The sequence below is a fragment of the Cataglyphis hispanica genome, chromosome 19, assembly GCF_021464435.1.
Source record: "Cataglyphis hispanica isolate Lineage 1 chromosome 19, ULB_Chis1_1.0, whole genome shotgun sequence".
In the NCBI taxonomy this organism is placed as follows: domain Eukaryota; kingdom Metazoa; phylum Arthropoda; class Insecta; order Hymenoptera; family Formicidae; genus Cataglyphis; species Cataglyphis hispanica.
This window is the reverse complement of record NC_065972.1, coordinates 389,823-410,416: the sequence shown is the minus strand read 5'-3', so window position 1 is coordinate 410,416 and position 20,594 is coordinate 389,823. Positions and strand designations below refer to the sequence as shown.

The 20,594-nt window shown below is 35.9% G+C and overlaps 1 protein-coding gene across 2 annotated transcripts; it reads right to left on the bottom strand.

The window, feature by feature from the left end:
• Positions 1-185: 185 nt before the first annotated feature.
• On the bottom strand, positions 186-20,348 carry LOC126856598 (cell growth regulator with RING finger domain protein 1-like). 2 transcript variants are annotated; one of them, XM_050605244.1, is made up of 6 exons: positions 19,657-20,348; positions 16,066-16,235; positions 5,100-5,271; positions 4,404-4,545; positions 4,198-4,305; positions 186-3,991 (listed from the first exon to the last, which is right to left on the bottom strand). In XM_050605244.1, the coding sequence occupies exons 1-6, from the start codon at positions 19,752-19,754 to the stop codon at positions 3,521-3,523; spliced, it is 1,161 nt and encodes a 386-aa protein (XP_050461201.1). In that variant the 5' UTR covers positions 19,755-20,348; the 3' UTR covers positions 186-3,520. The 2 variants fall into 2 exon arrangements, with proteins under 2 accessions (XP_050461201.1, XP_050461202.1); XM_050605245.1 differs by having other exon boundaries at positions 4,404-4,542.
• Between the last annotated feature and the right edge of the window lie 246 nt (positions 20,349-20,594).

Below are 20,594 nucleotides of genomic sequence, written 5' to 3'. Positions count from 1 at the left end.
ACTTAATTATAGCCAAAAAGTTTGCATTATATTGTTCTAATAAGAATAATCATTATTTTCGATTTATACAAAAATTTATCATTAGAAATCACTCATAAAGTTGTTTCAGTCACAGTTTAATTATAAAAACGTCTAAAAAGTTGTCCGCAATAAAGAATAATGAAAGGATGAAGGTGAGAGGTATATAAAATGCCAGCTAATACACTTTATTTAAATAAATTATATACAAGTACGCTTCGAGCCGGTTCGAACGGTTCGAAATTCGCGTTTTTCATTGCTTAAAACTCGATATATTAAATTTCTTTTACGATAAATTGACTGCAAAGGCCTTCACACTCTCTCAATATTCTTCGATCAACCTGCATAGATCACTATGGCCTCTCTTTCCCGGAGGAAAGATTATCCCAAACGGTCCCTTTTTCTTCTCATAGCTCTCCGTTCACGGGACACATTCGCGCAAACATTGTTAGAATTATCACAGTCTGTCTATTTACAGCATTAAATGTTAAAATGATGATCTCTTAATGTAGCGAATTAATATCTCTCACCTTCTCTCAATCAAATACTCTGTCTTGCATTTTATTAACTAACGAAACTCGCCATTCATATACCATTTAATTCGTGGAATTTGCGAAAATGGGCTTTTATAATACTTTAATTATACGTGCGGGTGGATTTTTTTTCAAAGGAAATACTTCTCGCGAGAGCGAGCGTTACACTAGATAGGTAAACTTACACGTACATATTAATCGTATATAAATCCAAATAATCGAGTAATCTAATGGCGAATACGTAGATTCGTCACTTAGCATAGTGTGTGTGCGCGCGTATATTTACATCTAAACATACTTACAAATATAAAACGTCACATAGTAAAAATTTTTCCGGTTACGTTGAGTAATATATACACAGACATTTAGGAGAATACAATTGCATTCTCGAAATTTTTTCCCGACAGTATTCAGTGTCTACGGTATTACTCAAGCATGTCTTTTCTCACAATCAGTACAAGAATAGGTATTGTTCAATTGTAGCTTAAGTCGTGTTCAAAATTTGGCTACGACAATGCCACGCAAAAAAATCTATCGCAATGAAAAAAAAATGTATAACTCGGAAAATGATTTTTTTTTAAATCCTCAAGATAAATAAAATACATTTCTAAAATTTAATCATCTATTTCGAGATCTATAGAAATAATAAAGTTGAATAATATACCATAATCTTAATGTGCTTTCATCATTTCATTCATTGTGAATTTTGAGAAAAGCATTATTCCACGTCGTAAAGCCAAGCGACTATAATTTTTGAACATGTTTCGAAAAAATAAAATTCTAATATAAAACTAGAATTATTTTCAATCAAGCATAAATCGATCTCTATCTCGAGATGATTTTTAACAATTTTTTTATGTACATTAAGATACTGATTCTAATTTTTTCTATTATATTAAAAAAAATTTTGCTCATTTTAAGAAACTGAAAATTTATAAAGATGAGATATGGCTCTAATAATAAAATATAAATCAAATGCAGTATCGAAAATATTAAGAGCCAGGCGTAGAAAACGGCGCAAAAAAAAATTGTCTCTGAAAAAGTTTAACTATACAAATACAATCTGAACTTCTCCAATCAATCTGTTTGACAACTGCATTTCTTATTTTTTTTAGCTCTCTGTCGTCTGTATTTCTTACATATTCATATGAAGATCTTTTCGCAATATTTGTCTATTAAAATGATTTCATTGCTTGGTAAATCACATTCTAAATGTGAAATCGATGAGAGACTTGGAGATCGAAACAAACGATTTTATTTGCCCAAATGCGAAATGTGACCAAAGCAAATTATATCCGTATAATTAAACTATGTTAAAGGCAATTTTTTGTGCCTGGTTCTTATTAGGCCGATACCGTATTCGACGAAAATTTATGATGTCACATTTCTTTCGATATTTTGACAACTCCTCAAATTTTTCTTCGAATAGTTTTCCCAAGCGTAAAATAAATATACTCGGCATCACTCTTATCTTCACATGTACAGTTAAACATTTCCGGATCAAACATTATGTTCGCAAATTCTCGATGTTGATAAGAAAAGTTTGAAACTGCTTTTTGTCGATTTAACACATTGCGTAACTTATTAATAATTTATAAACATTAAATTTTTAATTGTTAATTATATTACATGAGTACCTAAGTTTCGTGATAGAAGTGCAATCACTTGCGTTTAATCCGCGGAAATGTCTAGCTTAATACGCGAGAACAATCTAACTGAATCATACATGTCTACCTTTTAAATAGATGTGAAAGTTCGTTTTTCATGGTTAACCGATTGAATAATCTGAGATTTGGCCGGGTCACTCGGTCCGATGACGCGATATATACATACAATACGTGAAGGGGATACATTATATTTATATATAGGGTGTGCCGAAACTGGATCTATAATCTATATTTCGATAAAAGAAATAAAACATTTAATATTTGCGTTATTAATTATCGACAAAGAACTATTTTTTTTAATGATTTTAGATTCACATAATTTAAAAGAACTTTTTAAAACAGATAGAGCGCTTGTATTCAATTTTTAAATAGTCGATGATTGAAGATGATTTACACAAAATGGATTCTTTAGAAAAAAAATCTTTGATATAAAACTGTAATATTTTTAAATAATTCCAAATATAAACATTTTAATAAAATTTTAATATTTGTTAATTTCAGATATATAACATTAAAAATTGGTACGGTGAAGACTATTCTCATTTTTCTAATAAAAAAGAACATGAAAAAATATTCGTTTCTAAAGTGACCGAAAAAGCTGCGATTGAAAAAGCGTCCGATGATTCGCTGATACTCGGTATGCATGAAAACTATTTGTAATGCCGTACAATGGCAAATAGACAATCTAATCACTTTAGTGTCTTCCTTGCGTGCATATGTATAAATTCTCATGAACTTCCGCACCTTATTTAGAATCGAACGATGAATCATACTACAGCCACGGGTCAATATGGTTAATATTTCCTGTTTTATAGATAACTTCTACACAAATGTATCTCAATATTAAAATTCTGAATAACAACAGCTATTAAAATTCTTTGTTAAATGAAATATAACTTCTTCGAGTCAAACAGATAAAAATTTAAAATGAAATGGAATCTTTAATGTTTAAAAATTGAACAAAGTTAAAAAATTGCGATTTTGTTTTTATGTTCTCAGGAGAAAATAGATTTATTATTTATTTTATTTTTGTATATCTTGAAATATTTTTAACCTCTATAATTTAATTTGGAAAAGAAGATAGAAATTTAATAATACTCTTTTCCATTCCTCTACATAAAATGCATCCAGAACGTATTTAACATTTTACCGATCAATGAGAGAGACTTATCTACATCTTGAATTTAGGAATGAAAAAGAAAAAAAAACCTGTAGAAATTATCTATATCAAACAAATACTTTCTTAACCATTCTGACACTGGGTATACAAGATATAAGCGACCTTGTAGATAGAGCGATCCTCTATCGAGCGAAGCCGAGGAAATCAGTGAGCCGGTCGTTCCAATCATGAAGCCAATGGGTGGGTCCGTGGCTCGGCTGGCGCTGCTTGCAGGGATTGATCTCTTTCTCTGGTGGCATGTATTCCTCGCTGCGTATGCAGAAGTAGCTCTTGATCGGGCTGCGACACATCGGGCATCGGTCGAGCTTGCCGAAGCACGAGGCGCAGATGCAGGTATGTCGACAGGGTAACAGGGCGCGCGACAGCGGAAAGTACTGGCAGACGACACATAGCTGTTCGCCCGCGGTATTCCAAAGAGAACCGTTCTCCTGATCGCCCTGGCCGGACGACACCAAGGCGCCGCGGGCGTTGGTGCCGTTGTTGTTGTTGTTGCACGGTTCGGCAAGCGCGAGAGCCGGCGAACCTAGGCCTGCCGATGACATCGCATCGCTCTCATCGTAGTTGCTCGAGTTACCCGTGGCTAGATAGAGTTGCTGTGGAAAATCACGCCAATTGCGACGTGGCGTATTAATGATCGAAAGAGACTGCCCCTTCAGGCTGTGTTCTTAACTTTTATTTTTCATGCAAGATATTTAAAAATTTCAGGTAACTCCATACTCTGATCCGATATCTATGGCAGCCGATTGGGACTTGTATAATCTTCAAAGTTGAAATATATGGAGGGATTATCTCTACTCACCTTTAAGCAAGACAGCTGGCCGTTCGCTTGCTTCAAGTACTGCGCTAAGATCGAAGTCGGTAGCGTGCACACGCTGTCCTTGATGTGAACGACGTTCACCAGTGCCACCTTAAACAAAGATCAGCGGAAAATAATGAAGTCGAAAAGTTTTTTTTTCTTCTCTTTATAAGAACATAAGGTCATGTGATGATAATAAAATTGTTTACAGTTTCATCAGGATGTGGATCTCGATTGTCTCTCCGAGTGAGAAAGATCACCAATGGGTAACAGAGCCGTGGCGGAGTACCGAGCTCCAATTCCGGCGCTGGAAGCGATAATCTTAGCGTTTCCTCCCCATGCGGCTGTCTACTATAATCTCGGTCAAGGAACGGCGAAAGAAAGATGTAAATATAAATAAGCGAATCCATCATTTAGGAAAGGGATCGAAAAAAATTAGGATCACAATCAATTCTCTTCAGATATCCTCATTACTACCGTATTGCATCATGATTTCCTGGAAACAGAAAGTAATAGCGCGAATTATTTTCTTTCGATTTATGTGATTAAGAAAAGCCGGAAATTCTAACGAAGATGGATCTCTCAGGTCGAGAGATCAGTACTTATGTGGCCGCGAATCGAAAAACAGGATACTTCGGTATATCTTGTCGAGCTGTGCTATATGTATAATCGAACGTGCTAAAAAAGATTGATTTATTTCGATGCAAGAAAAAAAATCGTACGATTTCTCGCTTCTGACGTCATGCATCAAGGAAGGACACACGAGTCTTTTCATATTGATTAATTTGTTCAAGACCATATTTTTCGGCCATATCTCAATTTGCGGGAATCATCGTCCAAATGATAAGGGGAAACGGAGGGGGGAGAAGATAATTTAACGTTAATTCGAAATTGTGGAAGGATACGTTTGCGGCGCCGTAAGATATTGCGCATGGCCCTGTAGAAGGGTTCCGTTCAGGGATGCGTCCCGCAACGTGTTCCAGGGCTTCCAGAGCGCTAGATGCAGCTCCCGGATGCTGACGCCCCAGATCGCCTGCAACGAGTACTCCACTTGGCTGGACACCTCGCACTCCACTTCTGGAACAGACAGATTTCCTCCCGTTAACAATACAATGCAATGTATAGCGAAAGAGATTCCTGCCGTTCAAAAATACTATAGACGATAAAAACTACCTATAAGATTGTAAAATGTAAATATAAATTAGAATTGAATAATTAAATGAAAAGACCATGTATGAAAAAAAAAGAATGTTGAAATATAAACTCTGAGTTTAAATATAGAACTAAAACTGAATCGAATGCAAAAGAAGCGAATAATTTTATTTGTTATCTCTCATTGTTGTTTGTCTTGTGTTGGACTGTGTTAAAGAAAAAAGTATCCCGCGTCACAATGTCAACACTCGTGTTAGCAAAAAACTATAAAAAAAAAGAGAAAAGATCCTTTGTCGACAACACTTTTTTTAACAGGTTTATCGATCGCGATCATGAATAAAGACAAGGGACTCGATTGAAACTATTTACAGACTTGATTAATAAACATTTAAATGTTAAGATTATTATAATGAGTAATAATATAAATATAAGACATGATGCTTTCAAATTATCGCTGCAAATATACAATCGTCATAAGTAAAAAATGTATCAGAGTTTCCCCCCCGTTCTTAAATCATATTTTTATAAAAATAATATTATATATACATATGTATATATATGTTCTATATATATATATATATATATATATATATACGTTATTAAAGAAGTATATACTGTATGTGTATATATATGTATACATGTATATACACATATACATATATATGTTCATTAATTTTTTCTTATATTTCATTAATGATTGTCGTTCGAGAGAAGAGGATCAATGAAGTGGCTAATTGGAATTCGTAATTATTATGCGGATTATTAATTCGATCGCTTCTGATTACGTACTGATTACGCACACGGCAACACAATTCGATCCAGCTGTAACGGCATGTAACATGACGCAATCGCGCGAAATATATGAGATGTGTGTGTGTGTGTGTGTGTGTGTGTGTGTGTGTGTGTGTGTGTGTGTGTGTGTGTGTGTGTATATGTGTGGTGCGCGCGCGAGACCGGTATTACTATTGAGACTACGAATTTTTGTTACGGCGTGTTTCTTTTCTCTCTCTCTCCCTCTATTTCTCTCTCTCTCTCTCTCTTGACACGCTTACCTTCGAGAAGAGAGAGAAAGAGAGAGAAAGAGTCGAGAGGCGCTCCGAGACGCGTGTTCGCCGCTTAATTGCGCAAACGCCTCGTGTTTTGCAACGCTCCGTATAATTCAACCATCCACCTGCACGACGTCAGTGCTCCTCCTTTCAGTTCGCCGGAGAACGCATCATCATCGATCACATACAAGGATAATGTTACAGTCTTTTCTCCCCCGCCGATTGTTTAATTAATATTAATAATTTTTACGCGAGCTCTATCACACTTGGTTGCAATAAGGCATTCCTTATTAACGAGAGTGTGAACTTTAATAGAGTTTAGCGGATCCCGTTCAAAGATAATCGCATGTAACCGTTGATTTAAAAAAATCTTAAATTATAATATATCTCCATTAATTATTGTAGATGAGACTATGTCGTTTATTGACATTTATTTATTTCTGTAAATATTCGCTGTTAAAGTGTATTTATTTTTTTGAAGGAAAAAAAGAAAAAAACGAGGTAAAACGAGAAATGACCGGTCTTTAATCGATAGGCGTATCTACGTAAATGACAGATAAGACGCGGACATTTTTCAACGACGTTCCGTCGCCGGGCATCTCGTCCTTATTGCTCGAACATCTCGGACTCGAAAGAGTTAGAGAGGCGAGATAGAGACGACGTTACGCGGCTGTTATTTCACGACTGGTTACTAAAAATTATTGCGTAAGAATCGCGCTTTCGACTTTTTTTTTTTTCCTCTCATGCTCCTCTCTTCCCCGTCATCATCGTCATGGTCCCGTTTCGAGAGATGTCCAAGGGAACCAAGGGGGTCCCCAAATCGCGTCACTCTTCGCTCCTATCGTGATTTCCTTATCCAATTTTCACGAGAAAGAGAGAGAAAAAGAATAACAATGACAAAAACGCCGGAAACAATTACATTGTTGTCCTCGAACGAGAGGAATCGTCCCCTTCTAAGTACGATTGGCAACCAAGAATGAATCGGAGTCTAGGTTGCGAGTTCGACTCGAGTCCCGCGAGCCGATCGTCGTAGCTTTCACTTTCGTTCGAGAGAATTCTCTCGAGATCACGAACGGCGCGCCGGATTTTCGCGTCGTGCCAAATCCAGCCTTTCCGCGAGAGGAACCTCTCTACTTCGCCTCATTTCGTATCCTTAAATCGAGAAGGATCGTTCCCGATTTGCGATCGCGAGAAACCGGCTGCGGCACACCACGTTTTTTTTTTTTTTTATATATGTATATACACATTATTCTTCTCTCTTCCCTCCATCGGTAATATTTGCATTCCCCAAGGATACTTGAACAGGTCTCGAGGGAGACGCGGCGTTTAAAGCACACTCGTACAGTTTCTAATTTCGCAAAAAGAACTTATGGAAATTGACATTTGTTGAGATGTCGAAAGATGTACGAAAAGTATTTCGTTCTCTCTCTCTCTCTCTCTCTCTCTCTCGTCTATTCTCGATAATTGACAAAAGCTAATCCACAATCTGTATTCTTTATCATCTTTATATTATATTTTGCAATTATATCAAAACAGTATTTCTTTCGATATCGATATCATTCTATTCGTCGTTTTAAGAGAATGATTTACCGCATAATAAAAATAATAAAAATAATTCTATACGCTACTTTTTTATATTCTCTATTCTAAACTTCTACTTTTTCTCCTGAAATGGATCTTTTATGAAATGAAGAATTATTCCTTCATCTATCGTCTCTTTCATCTAGATTCTTCTAAATCAACATATATATATATATATATGCATATATAGCTATCACAAGTCGCTCCATTCTCTCTTCACCCGTCGTATATTTAAATCTTTTACCTCATGTTCGCGATGCTATTTAATCTAATGCCTTAATGACTTTAATTATTTATCGATTTGCACAACCATATTCGCACAATTTTTTTTTCTTGATAAAAAATTCTTGATTAAAATATTACAAATCCGATTTAGAGACGTACATTATAATTTTTTTCTTTTTTGTTTATCCAACTTGACTCGTTATTAGACCACATTATATCATTATAACTCATCAATTATCATTATAAATTCGCTAATGGTATACAACGTGCTTCTCGAGAATGAGACGGAAGAGGAAAAGAAGGAGTTACAAAAGTGGGCGAGCCGGTCGTCGACAGGTCTGATGATCGACTGATCGAGAATGGCTGCCCATAACGATCTCTCGTATGCCAATCTATTATCATATGAGGTGCGTACGTGCAAATTCGCACGTTTTCTCTGATCAGACAGATTGTTGTAAAATTGTTGTTTACGACCTGGGATTATTTTGTGAATCAAGGAAATAGTTTCTCGATCATACTAGCAGCAAATAAAAGTGTCATAGCAAAAACGTATATCCAGAAATAATAAAAAATCCGGTATATATATATATATATATATATATATATATATATATATATATATATAATCCTATCAATTAAAATTTCATGCCATTCTTCCTAAAAGAATATTAATCCATATAAATACTTTTGCAATTCAATATACGTGGACTGTCATTCTTTTTTCAAGAGAAAAAAAGCTTTGAAAAACGAGAGAAAAACATTATTCAGCCGATTTTGTTTTCCTTCCATTGATATTTCAATATTTTCCGCCACTCCCTGCATTTTAATTTGCTCGTGAAATAAAAGCGATGCTAAAATTCCATTCTACCCCGACCGCGACCCGACCCGACGTGGACGGTCTGGTTCGCGAGTTCTAACCGATCGGAGGGACACAAAAGCCGGCTTTGCCGGCTGCTGTAACCGGCCGCGATTACATAATGGGATTATGGGATTCGATAACCGAGCTGACCTATGCCTACAACATTAAGTCTCTCGACGCGATGCGATCTCTCGACGACGTGGTTGCAGCCTCTCGACGATACTGCCTCCCGGAGCTGTAATTACAAAACTCGAATTCTCACCGCTCCGGAGGGGGAGGGAGAAGCGGGAGAGGGGGTTCGAGGAAAAGGGTCGACTAGATGCGATCGCGCGCGAACCAAGTGTTTTGAAATTATGTTAGCCTTTCACCGACACAGCCTTACGCGGCTGAGTCAGGTAATAACGCACCGAAATTTTCTTACGTTTCTTGCGAAACTGGGTTAGGAGCGATTTTCAGTATATCGTATATCTCTTGAATTCAAATTAGATTTTACTTGTGAGAGAGATTAGATTTGATCGGCCCAAAAAGAGTGAACACGGCAAGAATTTAAAAAATGATGCAATTGAAATATTAGTATTTCAAAAAATTGAAATGTTAATATTAGTAGAATAAATCTCGAATATATTTCGCGAGAGAGAAATAGAATCTGACTTTATTCAAAATCGAACAATGATCGCTGAGAAGATTTGTGAGAAGGAGCGAGGAAAAATCGACAAAACTAGTATATACTATGTACTAAACAATTTTGGCCAAGTAACTGGCTGCAAACACTGCTCTCTCATTATCACTGTGATGCACTCTCATTATCACTCTCACTCTCTTTCTTTCTCTCTCTCTCTCTCTCTTTCGCTTTGGTCTTCTTATGAGTGTTGCTTATGAATTACGAATAAGACGCTACGTTCTCGATATCAATAAATAATGTATCATTATGGCATTATTATGTACACATACATAGACTTAGACGCGAGTGACATACGATTAAATCAAAGAAAGGAACGCAAAGAGAGAAAGAAAAAGAAAAGGATAGAAGTTCGGGAGCGGGAACTGGACGACCATGGAACATGAAAGTGCGTCCCACATTCGTAATCCGCGATCTTTCGGGCGTGCGACATTTTTCGAACTCGTTTTTTATGAGCGTTATTATATACCTTCAACTTTCCTCTCCTTCTTTTTACTTCCATCGCGCACGAGAAACGCGCAGGTTTGAAGGACAAAGATATCGTTTAAATTAGAGATACATGTGAAAATTTTTTTTCGTCCTTTGATCACGCGAATGAGAATGATTATGTATGTATGTATGTATGTATATATATATATATATATATATATATATATATATATATGTGTATGTATATTTCGTTTTACAATCGAATCGGAGACAAAATACTACTCAAATCTTTTTTTTCTTTAGCCGCGATGAGAGAACTTTATTTCTCTTGTTTCAGATTCAATATGAAAAAAATTTTGCATTTTTGTATTTCTTTATTTCGCCTTGTTTATAAATTAAAATTTATATACTCTGTGTAATCTTCGCACAATAAAACTTGCAGATAGAATGACATTAAATGAATACTGAAATGTCACCTGAGAGATTTTATCACAATTTTTTAAAAATAAATATATATTAGATCGAGAAAGCTCTCGCATCGAATACATTATATCTCAGATTTCGAAGAGACACAATACAATTCAATGTAATATTTTTTTCACGTTTCTCAGAACAACAAATTGTTTTCAGAGTGATGGAAAAAATTAAGAATCTCTCAGACATTTCTCAACATTTTGCTTGGATATTAATTCATCCATTGTTTTCGCATTGCACCTCTCCCTTATACCGCGAATTGTTCTCTTTTTATCTGCCATCAATCTTACGTAAATTTCCATTTTTTAATCGTTAAGCAAAAAATCAGGTAACGTTTCGCAAAAACCGATTGCGCCAAATAATTACGTAACACTCGATTAGGCGAAAACTTGATTTTATTTTATAAAAGTCCGAGATTCTCGGAATTTCGTGTGCAACGAACCGATAAGTAAACACAGAATTGCGTGAGTTCACGTTTCTTATCTCGCGCATTTCGATCCAATTACAAAACGTAGAATGAAACGAGCGTACCTGATCAATCTAAAACACACGTATTATTCTTTCCTATTGTTACGCAAAGCCTTCTTCATGCGGGAAGAGAGAAATTATGGTCACGTGAATTTCAATGCCGCATCAATTTCATTTTGCGTGACTCACAGCTTGCCAAAATTGGCCGCAAAAACGACGACGGGATTCAAAGTGTAATAGGGATCCGTAGATAATCCGTATTCGCCGTTATCCTTATTACATCAATAATCAATATAATATCAATATAATAATATCGTAATATCTTGATATATTATATAATGAACTATAATAATATAGTTGCAAATAATCGTACACTTGACACACTTCCTGATTCATTTGATTTAAGAGAAGATTACGAAATCAATAACGGACGAAGGAAAAAATCATCTCTGATGCATTCATTTGTAAGAATGATAACTAACATTTTTAAACAAAACAAAAAGATATGAAAATTAAAAAAGAATTTTCCTTTTATTATTTCGTTATATATTTTTTTCGCTTCATTTTAATTTTTCCATTCATTTTTTTATTAATTTCCAATATTAATTTTGCGATATTTAATAATAAATCCTATAAATATAAATTATGTATTAATTAAATTTTATTTTAATTTATTTACAATTAATTATTAGGACAACGAGAAAAGCATTTATTATAAACACCATGATAATAATATCGATTTCTTTATCACTTATCGCCTCAAAATAATATTGCCATAAAAAAAAATGAAAACTTAAGCATCATCGAGATTTATTGTCGTGATTTTGTTAATGATCATAAGCTCGTGAAAAGAGCACGATTTGTCTTTTCTCTCAACACGAATAAGTCATTCCGCGTAGCGATACGCAATTTCTTTGTTCGAATTAATTCACACCTGCAATCGAAAAAAAAAGAGGGAAAAAACATATTTTTATGCATACAACGAGATTTATTTTCAATTAGAGATTAATTTCCGCAAATTCCTGCTGGCGTACCAACCACGATGTTCTCACGATTTCGCAAGAGTGAACCTTAATGTCAAGTTTAAGCGGTGCGGCGACTGACTGCGTTTCGCAAACGACGACGTTTCGTGACATCTCGAGCGACAAGATGCCGACGTATTTGACTGAGCTCCCGTATACTTTACGGACCGATTATTCTCTCTCCGGGATCGCGAAATCACACGAATTGCGAAAGGCGGCAATAGCGGCGATTGAATCGTGCGTGCGAGAGAGAAGATCTCGGGGGGACCTGTAGTTGCGACACGCGCACGCAATTACGCAACCTGCATATAACTTACGTTGGGTTATCCGCCAGAGTTACGTTGGACAGACACACGCGCAAATACACATACACATGTATCCGCATACATATATATTTACCATACCAGAGAGAACCGACGACAACACATCAAACTTAGTTCGCGGTATGCCGAGTCGTCTAGAAAGTAATATCGAATTTTTAAAAAAAGTAAAAGGCCCTATATTTAAAAAGAATTGCCGAGAAAAAGGATCATTATTTTTCTTCTAATATCTTTCTAAAGTTAAAATCGGAATTATGGGCCCAGTTTGTTCTAATAGTATAAAAAATTGATGATTTTTAAGAAATTTTTTTGAAGAATGTTAAAAAAGACCTTTTTCAAACTTTACACATATTTTTATTGATGATTATTCAACAGTATGTCAATATTTTTAAATTTTGGATGTATAGCTTTTTTTTCACCACGAGCCTTTGCACATAGCGTGTTCAACAATAATGTGTTGCTCCTCGTGTATGCACCGCACGCCCCTTCCCCTCATTACCTAAAATAAAAAAAGTTGATTTAATTTTATCGCGTAGAATACTTTGAAATACTGGATAATAACCTAATAAGAATTTAAAAATTAAATTATTTTCTTGAAAATGACACTACTTTGTTATTTTTTAATTTTTTCTAATGAAATTAGGTTCAATATCCCTAAAAATATTCTACGGAATAAAACTGAACTCGAGTTTCTTTTCCAGACAATTACAAGGAACAGGATGTCATATCATTAAACGCTGCATTTTTTAACACGTTGCACGCAGAGGTTTGTATTGAACAAGAAAAAGATAAATGTCCAAAATTTAAAAATACTGACGTACGCTTAAACATCAATAAAAACATATGTAAACGCCAACAAAATCCATTTGTAATATTCATCAAAACAAATTCTTAAAATCAATTTTTCATACTGTTAAAGTAGACTGGATCCTTAAAGTTAAAAAAAATCTCAGAATGAATGTAAGAAGGATTCCGCTTCGAGAGACAGTATCAATACTTGAGAAAACATGTACTCGAAAATTTCAGTGAATTATCGATTCTCAGATTTGTCATATATATCCATCTTTCGAGAAGACCGTGTCTACTTCAGAATGGAATAAATTGTTTCATCTGTCCGCGTAGTCGAAGCATCCTTCTTCGACACCCGTACACATTGTCTTTTACAGAATCGAGCATCGCGCCTCGGTATCAAGGGCGATCGATGTTTTCGAATTCCGTTCTCGTGGGCGACCGTGTAAGACCCTGAGGGTTACGCGATAAAGTTCTCCCTCTCTATTGAGGTCTCATTTTTTTTCTTTTCTTTTTTTTTTGAACGATCGCGTGATGGAAGCTTCGAGTATTTTCTTTTCCGATGACACGACAGGCGATTCAGTAATATTAATCATTTTATAAATCTCTTTTACAAATTTTATACGTTTTTTAAAATTTTTTTTAATATATAAAAATAGACGAAAAAAAGAGATATATACATAAAATTCGAGTGGAATCATGAATCATATTTAACGCGTTCTGGGTCCGACCAATCTTTGGTAACTTTCCGTTCACGCCGCATGTGACTAATATTTTATATATATATAGAAATAAATATTATATAATATTTTTACAAGATCGCGCGCGCAAAAATATATGAAAAAGCGTGAGAATTATAAATCAAAGCAATAATTGATGAAATGAAAAAAATATGCAAATTTATAACGCAATTTCCATCAAATAAATAGGGAAAGAATAACGGTTAAAAATCATGTGATAAATGTTAGATAATTCTTCTTTATATATATTCCTATTTATTTTATATAATATAAAAGATTATATTTTATACAATTTAGTAAAAATATATGCTTATATAAATTAAATATATTATTATATAATATTTCTGTGATTATGCATATTATCACACAAGTGTAATCAAATGTTTATTAAAAGATTGATGCAACAATAAATCAATTAAGAGCCTCGATATATCGTAACTCGCAAAATTCACCAAAAAAGGGAGGAGAGGAGAAGTAAAAAATGATGATGACAAGACTCTCGGCAAAGGATGTCGTGATCGATGGTTGATAAAAGTCAAGCGACTCGCGCGCGGTGACCCAACGTTACAAACTACACGCGGTCAAGGTGACGTTTCGTAATTCAAGCTGTGGACCTCCGTCGCTGCTGGCACCTGGCATGCCAATTACACGCGACGCTCTCGTCTTTTTCTTGTTATGCACGACCTATCTAGATAACCCACTTTCCGCCACAAGCTAGTCGATTCGATGCACACGTGGACCAGTCTCTTTCTCTCTCTCTCCTTTTGATCAATTAACTGTTGACCTACCAGATCTGCTTGGGTCGATCTTCGTCAATTTCTTTTTTTTTTTACGCAAACTAACCTTTTCTAGAAACTTTATTACCTAATTATGATCGTATGCGATTGCTCGAATGACGAAATCGGGGAAAATCATCGTAACGAATATTATGCGGAGAAGAATGCTGATAAAAAAAATTTTAACGCTTTTAATGTGTGCAAAACCAAGATTCTTTAAAAATTCACTATGTCTGTAATCTCTTTTCCAGTATAGATATATAATACAAGGAATTTTCATTTAAAAATAAAAAAAATACAAAAAATCGGGATGTTTAAAGAAATCTTGAAGAAAATTCATTGATTTTCCAACTATTTCTGTTAAAAATATTAGATAAAGTTGAAGAATTTTTTGATGCACCTTTTTAAATCAATTCTTTTATCATATTCGTTTTTCGTTTTTCATACTCGTATGAAAAAAATAAAAGCCACTTATATATAAAATTATTTTATAAATTAAAAAAAAATTATAAAAATTCCTTAATTATTTTAGATAAAAAGAAATCCCTGAAAATTCTAAATTTTTTTAGGAAGTAGACATTCTTTAAAGTATATGAAAGAGAGAAAGAAAGAAATAAAAATCGCGGTGGTTATATCCTAATTTCATATATCGTCTTTTCATCATATATTTTACGCCATTGATGATTTTCCCGGCACAGTTTTGCCAAACGCAATCTTTGTAACGCGTTAAAACTCGTCTACGTAAATAGCTATTCGCCAAAAAAAAAAAAAAATATATATATAGACAATGCATTTATAAATCACAAATTATATAAAAAAATCTATTTTCTAAAATTATAATCTATTTTTATAAAATTGTAAAAGACAACAGAGCTTTGAAAATCGCGATTCATAATAAATCGATTTTATAATAAATTGTGGCAAATATGTTTACATCAAAAGACATTTAAAAAACATCTATCATGTACGCAAAGGATATGACGTGGCATATAGCTGAAAGGTCATACCATTGACAGTTGAAAATTATTTCTCTATATTGTTTATAATTTTGAGATCCATCGACGCAAACGCAAAAGGTCGGATTTAATTCATCTTGTCGCGTACGATTTATTCACGATGACATTTTATTCTACGAATTGCATTTCGCGATCTATGCAACCTTTATAGCCAGACGATAAAATCTGTTACAAGATGCAACGATGTCTTGCGACACATCGTGTGCCAAAAGCAAACGTTTGTAAATCAGGGGTTGACCCAGTCGAGAATCAAGCTCGGCAACGCGGTGGAAGCGTAAGGAGGGAGAAGACTTACCGGCGTACGTGCTCTTGAAGCTCTCGTGAAGCTTGAAGGTGAAGGGGATGTGAACCTTCATCATCTCCATTTGCGGTATGCGCGGCGAATGCGTTATCACATTGTTACCTCCACCGCCGCCGCCGCCGAACATCAGGTCGTCCCCGTGAACGCGTAGCACCATCATGTTCCTGCAGACGAAAGATAGAAGACCTTCTTTCAAATCGACTCTTTCATCGAGATGGGCTGCTGTTCCGAGAGATCATCGATGGACCGGCAATCGCTCGACGAGAAATAAAAGATAAACCTTCAACGCTAATTGTCTTTTGCGCTCTTGTAATTATTGTATTATCGATAGTTACCCAAAGTACTGTGCGCGCAACCTCGAGACCGAACGTGACGGGTTGCCGGACAAAGGATTGCGACAGAATTTTGCATAAAACCGGGAAAGTTGTTCGCGCGCGCGGTTTAGTTCAAGATTCATCAGCCTTGCATTGTTTTAAGCGGTCGAAGTGGTTTCGAGAAACAAGACGTATTTGCGATGCAATTTATTAATCAACTTAAAAAAAAAAATCACGAAGAAAAGTTGATAGTAATATTAAAGAATAAAAGATCTTTAAAACCACCAGATATTTTTTTTTTTTTAATATTCTTCGCTATCGAGACAGTCTCTATTCAGTTATAAGAGAGTATATGGCAATGAAAATAAAATTATAATTATCATAAATCAATATTATCGTTCTTGAGCGAAGATAGATTCTTAGGTTTCTTTGAACAGCTTGATGAAAATTCCAAAAATCACCAAAGGAACAAGGAGAGAATCACGAGCAAAATGAACGGTTAAAATCCCGTTTGCTGATAACGGAAAGTCAATTGAGCAATTGGAAAAAATTAGTCTTGAAAGTGCGTGTCATTGAAAGTCGATCGCTAATTTCGAAGTCGCCGTCGGCGATCGAATTCAATTAAATAACGTATACATAAAACACGTATACATAAAATCCCAATCAAATATAGACCGAAATCGACCGAAAGGTTCGATTAACGTGCGAGTCGAAGCCGGGAACCCTGCCAGTGACCTTGCGATCTTGAGACACAAAAGAAATATATGTGCGCGATAAAAGTAAATCGGCGAGAGAGAAAGAGAGAGAGAGAGAGAGAGAGAGAGAGAGAGATCGCATCGGAACGCGCCTCCTCCCAAAGTCACGTGACGTTTGACGCTGACGTTTTAATTAGCAAGAATAAATTCAATCAGAGAAACAGGTTCTCGGTCCGCATCCTGAATGTTTGAACCACGTATGCTAATATCTATTCCTCTCTTGCGCGCGCGATAATTAGTATAGAATTTAATAATAATGTTCCTGTAACATGCGTTACATCTCACAATCGTAATCTTTTAATCTTCTCATTTTTAATATTTCATAGAATCTGAAGCTTGTTACTTAAACGTGATATATAAAGTATCTTTTTTTATAAATCAAACTTTAATACTCTGATTACAATCGATGATAAACGCAAAAATTTCCAAGTGAACTAAACCTCCTATGTGAAAGGAGTACCTGAACTTTAATTTAAAGAAAAAAACATTTTTCAATTGCATCGCGAAAAAGTAACAATTTTAATTGGCTCGTAATTTACAGGATTTATCACGCATATATTTTTGACATTTCTTTTCAATGTTTACGACTTGCGCCACAAACATCTATAAAATTTCATAATAGAATCTCGCAACACGTCGATGTTAGAGGTATGGCATCCTATTTACTCAATATTCTTTCTATCATATATTGTATAAATTATGTTATGTAACTATATTATATATAATCAAATTGTAATGTATTGAAAAAAGCGAAATTTTTCTCGTATCAAATAAAAAAAAATGTTGCATTTTCAAAGAGATACAAACGTCAAACATTTCTCGATTGAAAAACAGATGTTCAGATGGTTTGAAATGGGAACTTTATCCTGATTCTATCATTCAACAACTTTCAACACTCATATGTGAATCGCGAAAGAAAGATAGAAAGCGAGAGAGGAAGGAGAGCGCGAGACGCGACGAGGAGAATTATTGCTCGCGATTATAAAGAGTTTCACGATTTACAAATAGTGCGACTTAGCTTTCGAGAAGACTTGTACCTACTTTCGAGACTTCCCCCCGAGCACGAAAGTGGCTTCGTCATTCGAGAAAATCAGAGACACTTGTCGCATCACGTTGTCGTCATCATCGTCGCCGTCATCGTTTCGAAGCGCGAAATTATCTCGATCATCTTAAATCGTCGGCTCTCGAATCGAAACCTCGCTTTCAGCTGATTCATGTCAAAGATTATTATTTACATTCGTCCTTCGAATTTTCTCGGAGTTCAAAAAAAACATAGCAAAATTAATGCAAAATCTCGTTTCGCGCAAAATAGATCGCGTATCTGTAGTCGCGTTACTGTACAAGCGTGTCGAATAATTAAAATGGAAGGCTAGAGAGGCTTTTTTGTGTATTGAAACGCGCGGTTCGGACAGAGCGATCAGCCGGAGAGACTGTCAAGCGATCATTCATGAAAACTGAGATTCAAAAGCGACATTTTTAAAGTGACTAGAAAATAAAGAATAAAGAATATTGTTTACTATTCACGCATTTTATACAATAAACTTGTATTTTTCTTTTTCTATTATGCATATCTATAGCGCGTTTGAAATTTTGAGAAACATTAATAACATTACAATCCTGCCGTGGATTTTTAATTAATTTATATCGAGATATAATTGTCGTCTCAATAATCTACATTTTAATCGAACGATTCGTATCTATTAACCGAAAAAAAGAAAAAAAAACAAGTTTGTGGAAAATCTATCGGAGATATAAAACAATAAATGATAATTTACAAAAATATTTTTAAAAAGCATAGCCCATTTTTTAACTAATCTTTTGTAAGATTGATTTATATTTAGATACTTTTAAAAGATTATAAATCGCGATTTCTTTTCGAGTCATTTGTTAATTGCACTCGACATTCAATCTTCCTCCAAATTCAAAGAACGTTAATACGTGATTTCATAACAATGAGATTGCTCCTTTTCTCGGGAAATAATAATATTATTCGATTAATTAAGCGAAAAACAAGAGTCAGGGATATATCTTCGTCAACAGACTCGCGATTGATTAGAAATATAACATCATCAATATGGAATTGATTAAAAGATGCGCTTGCATCGCGAATTGTATCACGTCTCGAGACCGGCCTTGACTGAATTCTTCATCATGAGAAACATAATCGTAAAAAAGAAAAAAGAAAAATATGCGGACGTTAACCTCTCTCCATTGTTGCTACGATGAGCTATATCGCCGATTGATAAGCGCTCGACGTCTTGCGGAATCAGCACGAGTTGTGTCTCAACGCGACTTACTCAACGAGATATCGTTGACAAGTCGCTGACGCGATGTCACCGGAAAAATAGATCGGAACAAATTTGACACCTGACACGCGTATCTCTCTTGTCATTCGTACGTGCACGAGATACCGGCCAGCTACGTCGCGCGAATGCGCAAGAAAATAGAGGCTAGAAAAGAAAGAGAGAGAGAGAGAGAGAGAGAGAGAGAGAGAGAGAGAGATGTCACATACATACCTCATGATAAAGAGAAAGACCCCGCAGAAACATATCAGCACGGCGAGCACCGAGAAGATGTTGGACAGCTCCGCAACGGACACCAACATCGCCGTCATCGTCGTGTCGCGTGATTCCCGCCGTCGTCGTCCACCGCCGCGTCGTCCTCTTCAACACCGGGGTGGTCCGCGCCGCCCGCACACATGCACGCACAACACGCACACGATGACACGAAGCCACACCACGCGAGCACCGTGTCCTTCTCTTCCGCCTCCGCCTCCGCCGCCGCCGCCGCCGCCTCCTCCTCCTCCTCTTCCTTCGCGCCGCGTTCAGCTGTCAACTGTCAACTTGTTCGCGTTAGCGTCGTCCCACGTTATTCTCGGAGGCGCTTGACGAGCGCGCCGTCGTCGACTCCTCCGCATCGACGTCCGCGCGCGCGACGTCGTGCGACAACTTCACACGACGTCGTGCGTCAACTTCACACGACGACGACGATAACGACGACAATGCTTGACTTATACAATTTGCGCGATAGACGAGACGCTGCCGGCCGAGAGGCGACGCGTCGACTTCTTTGACATAATCGCGAAGGTATCGGACCGAACGATAAAAAAATGTGTGTAATAACTGTATGCGATCGGAATGAGAAAAAGAGAGAGGTACGAGCGGAGCGATCCACACGTTACGTACTGTTCAACAGACTAGAAGAGACTGACTTCGCGCTGTCGCCGCGCACGCCATTTAACGCGCCTATATTCGCGATGTTCGTTATCCACGTCGCCATAAGAGCGCGCTCGCGTCGCCGCAAATACAAATCAAATAAAAATTTTCTTACGACGATAAGAAAATATAAATACATTTATAAATATAAATGCATATCTATTTTTTAAATATTTCTTCGTATTCCTATCTCTTTGAAAAATAATCTTATATTGTTTCAATTTTAATATTATTAGTTT

Bases quoted from the DNA above. Each gene is read 5' to 3' on its own strand.
- LOC126856598 (XM_050605244.1), bottom strand. From the start codon at position 19,754: ATGACGGCGATGTTGGTGTCCGTTGCGGAGCTGTCCAACATCTTCTCG. The intron at 16,236-19,656 runs GTATGTATGTGA...TTTCGTCTGCAG, and splicing joins GTCTTTCTCTTTATCATGAG to GAACATGATGGTGCTACGCG. The intron at 4,546-5,099 runs GTATCCTTCCAC...CCGAGATTATAG, and splicing joins TATCTTACGGCGCCGCAAAC to TAGACAGCCGCATGGGGAGG.